This window comes from Agrilus planipennis, unplaced genomic scaffold (assembly GCF_000699045.2).
Source record: "Agrilus planipennis isolate EAB-ADULT unplaced genomic scaffold, Apla_2.0 scaffold79, whole genome shotgun sequence".
Taxonomy (NCBI): Eukaryota; Metazoa; Arthropoda; class Insecta; order Coleoptera; family Buprestidae; genus Agrilus; species Agrilus planipennis.
This window is the reverse complement of record NW_020442428.1, coordinates 18,915-28,257: the sequence shown is the minus strand read 5'-3', so window position 1 is coordinate 28,257 and position 9,343 is coordinate 18,915. Positions and strand designations below refer to the sequence as shown.

Sequence of the window (9,343 nt, the reverse complement as noted above, 5' to 3'; positions counted from 1 at the left end):
TTATTATTTAGTTAGGTAGATTAATAGTAAAATTTTATGTTTCGTAACTGTTGAACCATGGAATATCTGCTTAAACAAATCAAAAGCAGTGATGTAAAAATACCACCCTGCTGACTAACTAAAGTCTAAATATTTCTGTAATTTAACCAAATTTTACTTTTTAAAATAAACCCGAAAAAAATACAGGTGAAAAATTTATATTACTTATTTTTTACTTCAAACATCAGTAAGTCTAAAAATATTACAATATAGAAAGAAAAATTAAAAACTTACATAAAATCATAAAAACTTAATATTCAATTATCAATATGGGACAAAAAATGCTGACTTTTATGGATTTATAAACCGTTAAAATTCGTCAAAATCATGATTTTTCACTTTAAAATATTAAATATTAACTTCTTCAAAAAGAACTTACGAGACTACATTAGTCAGTGTCAAATTGTGTAGTAAAGTCATTCCGAAATTCCACAAAAAACTTTCGTAGTTGTTATAAAACTTTGAAGGGGTTAAAAATAACCCAGAAATATTTATACATTCCTTTTTAATGATTCCGCCGTTAGTTGCAAATAAGAACTATTTTTAAAAATTCTTGATTTTTTTTTAACTCTTAAATGGTTCGATATTCAAGGCTGAAATTTTTAGAAATTACAGCTGATATTGTTTACAATTAAATTAAAAAAAACTACCAGTACTCATGGGGGGACAAACTTGCGCATCTTATCCTATTATACTCTTTATGGTAAGTCTACAACAATGTTGTTTTATTTTTAAACAATTTGAATCATCAACTTTCACCAAGTAAATTCCGATTCCTAACTACACTAATGAGTGGCCACACTAATGGGCGCAATTAAGTTAAACAAATCTATTAAGTAGTTCAAAATAATACTTTTATGGTAGGGGGCCTTTTCATAGACCTACCGATATTTAAATAAAATAAGCTTGATATACTTATAGGTACAAATGTATATCTGCCTCAATATTCATTAATTAAATTCGGATTTGTTACTTAATTGGATAATTTCCTCATAGCTTTCAACAAATATGCGTATTTTTGTAAATTGTAGACGAATTTAACATTTACATAAACGAATTTGGTAATTTTTTACATTAGTTCCCGAGTAAAAATAAAAAGGACTATAACACCACCGAATCGCCTCCAAATATCGGAAATGACCTAAATTAATACCGAAATACTTCCTACATATTAGACGAAAATTTAAATTCTAAAATTATAGCCAAAATACAACCATTTGAAACTCTAAAGCAGCTCCAAACTAGCACCACATTAAAAAAGAACCGAAAGAGCCCTTAAACAGCACCGCAACGTACCGTAAATAAAAGGTATCTTTTCGCATGTTTTATCTTGATTTTATTTGAAAGGAGCGGTGTCGAGATCAAAGGCAAAGTGTCGCGCTGAGTCCTGCAAACGGACCTTTTTCGGTCATATTTTAGAGAAATTTATGGAGCTACTTTGGTTGTAATTTGGTAGAGTGAAATTGACGAATAATTTTTACTCGGGTTGACATTGGAATTGAGACATGAAGTTTAGTCAGGTAGATAGTACTCACCATATAGAATCGTGTGGTAGTATTAATTCCATGCGGAAACCAATGTAGCGTGAGATACAGGCTCCTAAAGTTTTCTTAATCGGAGGAAATTCCGGTTGGTACGGCCCTGACTGCAGCGCTTCGTCAGCTGTTCTCGCCAAATATGCATTGATAACGTTATTATTTAGTTAGGTAGATTTATGACACACTCGAGTTTCTTTAATGCCCCTGCCCTGATATATTGGAATAATGTTAAAAGGATATCTTTTAGGACAAACGATGTTTGGCGGGAACAGCTGACGGAAGGCTGAAGCCAGGGCCGTACCTACCGGAATTTCCTCCGATTAAGGAAACTTTAAGAGCCTGTATCTCAGTCGCATTGACTTTTAAACAAATAATAAACAAAATTCCAATAAATACTACCACACTACTTTACTTGGTGAGTACTACCTACCTGACTAAACTTCATGTCTCAATTCCAATGTCAACTAATGTAAAAAATTACCACGAATTTAATATTGACAGACATGGACGTACGGAAAATTAAACTCTAACTTGTGACCCTTGTAACCAGAAAATAATTTTTCAATAGAATAAGTAAATTTAAAAAATTAACTTAATATTACTACTAGCTACTTCTCGCACCAATTAATTTTTTTTAACATTTTACGTTAATGGTTTAAATCTAATAAACAAAACACAGTCATGCCAGTACCTTTCAGTGTTATCATTGTGCGTTTCGTTGCTTGTCGATGCGAAGATTTCACTTACTCTGGAAATAGAGGAAGAAATTCTCAAAGAATTTATTTTCACGTACCTATCTAGGGGTACGTAACAAAAAGTTACTTACGCATCTTCTTGATATGGAGTGTTTCGTATGGATCGTCGAGATAGCGATTCTTTAACTGAATGCTCCGGATAATTAAAAATTGTAGGTACAGCGTCTTTCGTCAGTGTTCTCCTACGATTACTTAAATTTATGAAATCTGCACTTGAAAAGTGCTCGCTGCAAACTACTGCGTTATTCGAAAGGATGAAATTTTCACTCCTGACCGCCTTAATCCACTTTTCCCGCATTTCCGGATTCGTAGGGAGCCTTAATAATTGTAATTTATTCATAAAACAAAACGTTCAAATTTATTAATCGAATGCTTACTTATGAAACGATATTGAGGAATTCTTGACGAATTTCTTTGTACATCCATATGCGCAACAAGAGACCATTTTTTAATTATTACATACACTTTTAAAAAAGTGGCCTCACATCTATTAATCGTAAATTTACTTTTTGTTCACACTGCTGCACCGCCTTAACGCCACAAATCGTAAACACACCAGCCACACTTCAGCTACGACGTCCGAATGTGAATATTCCACCACAACGTGCTTTTCTCTCATTATCGTCTATATGTTAATCGTTAGCATAATGTGTTGCCTATTTAAATGGTTACACTTTTTTTGTATGGAAAAAGCCCGTTACTAACTAGAAAGCCCTTTGTGTCTCTAGTTCTCTGTCTCGCGCGTGCCGTGATTTTGGCACTCTCAATTCGTAGAAATAACGATGATTTTTTTCTCATGAGGGAAACTCTCTCTCCTGGATTAATATGTTATATACATCGTGTACTTTTCCACTTTGTGTATATGGAGTTAAATACCTTTTGCTGCTCGTGTTTCCGGTGCTGAATCTCTTAGTTCCTGGTGATTGATCCCGAATTTGAACATAAGTAGCTTTTTGTTTTGAAATTTATCGTTTTGTAATTACTACACGTGGTGATTTTTAGAGTTTCCTCATTTCGTATAGGTAATACCACTACGTGGTGGTCTTTAAATTTTTCAGTATTGTATATAGTATTGCTTTTGAGTAATTCAGATTATTTTTGAAGAACTTTGAGATAAAAGCTATCTTTTTATTTTTTGAATAGTAATGAGTATAAAATCCTTTTGTGCATTTTGTTTAAAGTTGGTGATTTTCCAGATAGATGATTAAATTTTGCTTCAAGATATAAGGTTGTATGACCTCCGAAACAATTGGGTATCGGAGCTGAGACTTAATTATTTTTTGCAGGAGTTAGGGTTCAATTACGTTATTGTAAAATTTTTGTAGTGTAGTTATCGTATGTGAATTAGAACGATTATAACATAATATATGGTTGGGACTGATTTTAAAACAGAATTCTATCTCTTCTTCGTAAATTCATTTTCTAATTTAGCGGAGTTTTGCATTTAAGTTTATAAGTAATTTTTGAATTTCCACAAGGAAAATCCTACCAATTTAATTTTACGTAATAAAATAATCTAAAAGACTTACCCCACAAGTATTGTGGTTATTAGGGTAAGTCCTTTTGGTTATTTTAATATTTCCACACCACAGTCTCCTTTCCTATGTATTATATTTATAATTTAACGTATCGAATAATCTAGGAATTATCTAATTAGTACATAGTTGATCATGGAGATAATGAAATTACGTAAATCTCTTTTTTATCTTACAGTAATCTTTTTTTAATGTAGATTATGCAATAAATTAACGTTTTAAAATATTATTTGGTAAATTCGCTCTTAAGTATATACAAGTATTAGTTTAATGCTTCGAATAATTAGTTTTCATCTTTTATTTTCTATTACTTTTCATTAATTTCAATTCCGTTAAGTATTTTATAGTTAAGGGATTTTTATGAGGAATGGTGTTATTTGCTAGAATTTTGTGGCGAAATTTATTGGTATTAATAGTGAATCTACACTTGGCTTTGGGTACCAGTACGCATTCAATAGATTCGAAGATGATATGCATATGTATATATATATGAAAATTTGGTCTAACGTAAGTTAAGGATATACTTTTGAATAATTGTGCAGTGTACCCATACGTAACATGTTTGTTTAGTTTTATTCATTATCTTTTGTATACATTTGTTCACTAACTTCGTAGAGGAAGTTGGTAAATAATTATAGACGTTACTATAGACATAAGATAAATATGTAAAATACTAAACTTGATAATTATTCTTCTATCTAAATGTTTGTGAATGATAAATGCTAATTCTCTTGATGATGACAAATAGTGGAAATCTCTTGTTAATAATATAGATTGTACTTTCGTTAATACGTCATAAACCAAGTTTATATAGTTTTATGACCAGTGGTCAAGTAGTAGTCTATCAATATTCAACATAAGTCATCAGTTTCGAAAAAGTCTTCAATTCAATATAAGTCTTCAAACTTCAACTTCGGCTTAAATGCTAATTCAAATTCAAGTTTAGTCAACTATAGATTTAGTTAGATATTAAGTAGTATAATAATAAAATACACCTGAGCAACAGTCCTTTGAGTTGTAATACCCCAGAAGTACCATTACAATTGCTAAACAACCAAATTGTATCTTAATTACTTCTGGTTTGCTGAACCTACTTGCTTACATCATCCCCGTGGTGCTCCTGAGATCTCCAGCTCAATAAGCATTTTCTGACCAAAAGTGTCACTGGGGTTTACCATACAAAGTTCCCAGAAGACTGGAAACACTGCACTCTCTACATCTTCGGTGAAGCGTTTTGATAATAAATAATTTTAGGATTTTTGAGCATTTGTAAAAATTATTACTGCGACATAAACATGATTTTAATTATATGCTATTTTTGCTAAGAATTCAGGAACCACCGGCTCTTCTCTAGTATTGTTCCAATATTTCATTAAATTGCCTCATTGTTATATTTTAAGTTTTCCCTCACATAAACGATTAAATTAAGTACAATCAAAAAATCCATTTTGTTACTATTACTGAGATTTTCCGTTTGTTTTAATTTGAATTGTTCGATTAAAATGATGAAGATTTAACTTTAACACTCTAAATATCCACACTTTTATTATTGTAAACTTGACGTATGTTTCGTTACGTTGTGGCTTTTTCTACTTAATTCTAAAGAAACCACAACGTGGCGAAATATACGTCAAGTGTCTTATTATTAATCTTGTAACATATAAACACCTAGAAGCAGTCAACAAAACAGAACAAAACTGTATCTCTCTCCATCAAAAGCTACTTACTGCTTTTTCCTCAAAGGACCAACTTCTGTAAAAGATACAAGGATCAATGGTCAACTTACAATGGCTTAGACATTAATATTATTATTCAACTGTCATTCCAGAAAAAACATCTGCAGTAATAATAAACCATGTAAACCCTTTTGACCATTTTGTCCTTTCTATCGAAGAAACAGTATTTGAGGATCATTACGTACAATATTTACCATCATCCAGTCTCTTGATAGTGATCGCCAAATCATCCAAAAACAAACACTTTGTCTAGACGAGGCTATTATATTTAGATATCAAATAATACAAATATATAAAACTCAATGTGTTCTAACTAGATAGTACTACTTGTATAAATCATGACGAAATCAAAAGAAGAAAAATGTAACCGCTAAAACTCAAACCAAATAACACCAGAAGCAAACGAATTAACGTTCAAGATTAATATTTCCTGTTAGAAGGATGATGATTGAAATAATATTTGTAATCAGGCGGTGGCAAATTGATGGGTTGAGGATTGTAGAACGTAGGTTGTGGAAATCTAGAAGTGTTACAGTTGGCACTGCTGTAATTCACGTCTGGAAATCTGCTGACAGGAAATCCAGTTCCAGACTGACTTCCTATACCATTCATTTTCCATTGGCTGGAAATGGTCGAGTTCCAAGGCATCCTGAAATACCCGTTAATCGGAAACTTACACATAAAACGGACAAGACCTAGACACGTACCTTTGGTCTTTTCCGGAATGCCCATAATGGTCTGAGGACTTTCCAATGTTCGTTCGTTCATCTCTTCTTGGTGGTGGATGTATCTTCGGCTTATCAAAACCGATCTTACGGTAAGAATGATGATTTTGCTTGGACGGAGAAGTACTATTACATGACTTCCTTGTATAAGAACGTAAACTGTCGTTCTGCTGTTTTCTTTTCGGGATTTCAAAGTCGTTGCTAAGCTTTGGCGGAGAGGGAGGAATACAGAGAAACTCCTTTTCATCCCTTCTGCTTTGATGCTTCACGTCTTTATCTTGGCGAGTAGTCTTACTCATGTTATCTCGGTAAAATGAGTTAGTTTGTTTCTTTTCTTTAGACTTTCGTACGTTTGGGTTTGGGTATCTACCGTCATCTTTGCGTTCGCTTGATCTCCTACGTCTTTCTATATCAAACTTATCGAAGTTGAAACTACCAACTGCACTTCTTTGTTTCTTTACTTTTCGTTCTTCCTTTTCGGGTGTGACTTTTCTCTTCGAATCCCGAATGCTTTTTTCCATTTCTAACTTTTGGCGCATCAAACTTATCTTTTCCTTTTCAATCTTGCACTTCTCCTCTTCTAGTTGCATCATCTCTCTTCTTTCACGTTCTAGCATTTCCTTTTCCAAGCGTAACCTCTTTCGTTCCAATTCCAGCTTCAGTTCCCTCTGGCGTTGTTTCTCCTCCTTTTCCCTTAATCTGTTCATTTCATCTCTGCTTCGTTTCATTTCTTCAGCTAGCCTCCTCTTCAGTCTTTCCTTTTCTTGTTTCTCTCTCAAATATTCCCTTTCCATTCTGTCATCTTTGATCCTCGAAAAGTGTTTATCATCAAATTTTGTGGTCAATGGGTCCATCGACGGCGACCTGCGACGCTTCGTAATTTTAATAATCGTTTTAGATTTTGATTTTTCTTTTCTTCCTTTGCTATCTTTGGAATGGGCACGTTTTTTGTTGCTTTTGCTATTTTCGCCCCCTGTTGACTTCGACTTTTCATCTTCCTTCGGATTGTTCTTGTTTTCTACTATCGGTTTGGTCGTGGCAATTGTTATTTTGGCGCCTTCGTATTCGGAATCGTTCAAGTTGTTAATGCAGTTTGCAGCATCTTTACAACTTTCGAGAACAACATAACCAAAGCACCTTCGACCGTCAGTTACAATCTTAGTTGTAATTACTTTGCCAAACTTGTTCAGGTGCTGTTTTAAATCGGTAGCTTTCGTGGAACGCTTCAAGTTTGAAACCCACACTACCCTTGATTTTGGTATCGGCTCAATTGTATTGCTCTTAACTTTCTGATTAGTCTCTGTTTTAATCAAGGGGGTATCGTTCAACTCTGTTTTTTTGTCTATAAAATCGGAACTTTTCGTGTCATTTTCCGAGGAAGGGATACCTGAAGTGCTTTCAGCCTCAGTTACTTTCGGCTTATCAACGGGCTTAATCTTCTTTAAGACAACGTGCTTCTCTTCCACTTCCGCAAAAGATTCAGTATGTGTTGTAGACTGACTTTCGTTGAAGCCACTTTTCGACTCCACAGCTTCTGATATTTCACCAAGTTCTTTCTCATCAAGGGTCAACACTAAGGAATCGCAATTTTTTTCATTTCCCCCTTCTTCTTTTGGCGTAGCTGCGTACGCAGCATTTACTAATTTCTCTTTGGCTGTTGCATCTGACAAAGTTTGTGTATCTACGCCTTTATCACCTTCTGTTTGATTCCCATTTGATGAGATACTTTCCGTTCCGGAACAAAGAGATTCTTCTTTTATTTTCACTTCTCCGATTTCACATTTTAATTGGAATTCTGTGTCACCAACATGTAGGAATTGTTCATCAATAGGTTTACCATCATCATTGTCGTCGTCGTCAAGAATGATGTAATCTAGCAGGCGTTCGCTTTCCTTGCTGTCTTCAACGTATTCGACGTCGCTTCCTTCGAAATCAATGCATTCTTTCTTGCAAGGAAGCAAATTTTCCACGTCGATCCTATCTGAACTTGTGATCTCTTCAACACTTTTGTTTTCCATGACAGTGTCGTTCTTAGTAGCAGACAAATGTTTGGTATTGTCGCTGTTACTCTTAGAATTTTTATTCTTCATAGTCGATAAACAAATAATGCGACAAGACGTTTGTTCGTTCGAGAACCTGCGTGAAACAAAAATTATTGTTTTTCTCTCAAAAAAAAAAAAGCAAACAAAGTATCGTGACGTAAAAAAGCTGTATCTACGTCTAAATTATTTATCGCTGCATTCAGAAGACTAGACGACTAGAGACATTCGAAGTTCATAAAATTAAAATAAAGGAAGGTAAATCATTAGGGAACCGACCAAGTAAGTTCCAGTCCCATAGTCCAAACGTTATGTAGACAGTCCTTCACTTACATCAATTCTATACGTTGGAGGGTCCTTGGATTGTAACATCAACAAATATCGTAGTTTAAAGGATCAAAAATCGTAGGTTTGTACTGAGCGCTACTTTTCAAAGTAGTACCACAATACTATATATATATTAGGATGCTTCAAACAAAAATTTTAATTTACCCCCTCAAATGTTTCTATTTGATGTAAAAAAAATCCTCGCCAAACATGAGCCCTATAGCTCAAATCTAAGGGGTCGCTATTTTTATTTTNACTCTATAGAGCCTAATTAACACCAATTAGTAAGCATATAACCTAAATTGTATTCATTAACCGTAAGCTTTTTCTTTTGAAGATGACATTACCTAAATGATTCCCCATAATATGATGTTAAACAACCCAAAGTAAAACATTTCTAGTACAAGTTATATCAACTCGCGTATTGAGGGGTTTTTACCGCGCTGCATTATCTTGGTTTTGGGTTTTGTACTTATTGCTTGACTACAGTGTTTTTTATAGTTATAGAAATTAAAACCAAAGACAGATAAAAGTAACAATGGGTAATTAATATAAACTAATATAGAACAAAATTATAATCCATGATTACTTGTAATCATACGATTAATTCATTTATCTTACAACATGCCAAAAAAAAAAATTAACTCTA

At 33.5% G+C, this 9,343-nt stretch overlaps 2 protein-coding genes across 3 annotated transcripts in view; both read right to left on the bottom strand.

Annotated features, from left to right (window-relative positions):
- LOC108734639 (SAFB-like transcription modulator) overlaps nt 1-2,901 on the bottom strand; it is an 11,326-nt gene extending 8,425 nt beyond the window's left edge. The window contains exons 1-3 of one of the 2 annotated variants that reach the window (XM_018466277.1): nt 2,710-2,901; nt 2,404-2,649; nt 2,269-2,325 (exon numbers count right to left, since the gene is read on the bottom strand). In XM_018466277.1, coding sequence (XP_018321779.1) covers nt 2,269-2,325; nt 2,404-2,649; nt 2,710-2,777 — 371 coding nt within the window. In that variant the 5' untranslated portion in view covers nt 2,778-2,901. The remainder of the gene's footprint in view (nt 1-2,268; nt 2,326-2,403; nt 2,650-2,709) is intronic. The other variant, XM_018466278.1, reaches the window with a different exon arrangement.
- A 2,974-nt stretch (nt 2,902-5,875) lies between these two features.
- LOC108734618 (SAFB-like transcription modulator) lies at nt 5,876-8,513 on the bottom strand. Its single transcript, XM_018466250.2, has 2 exons — nt 6,311-8,513; nt 5,876-6,252 (listed from the first exon to the last, which is right to left on the bottom strand). The coding sequence occupies exons 1-2, from the start codon at nt 8,416-8,418 to the stop codon at nt 6,024-6,026; spliced, it is 2,337 nt and encodes a 778-aa protein (XP_018321752.1). The 5' UTR covers nt 8,419-8,513; the 3' UTR covers nt 5,876-6,023.
- Nucleotides 8,514-9,343: the final 830 nt, after the last annotated feature.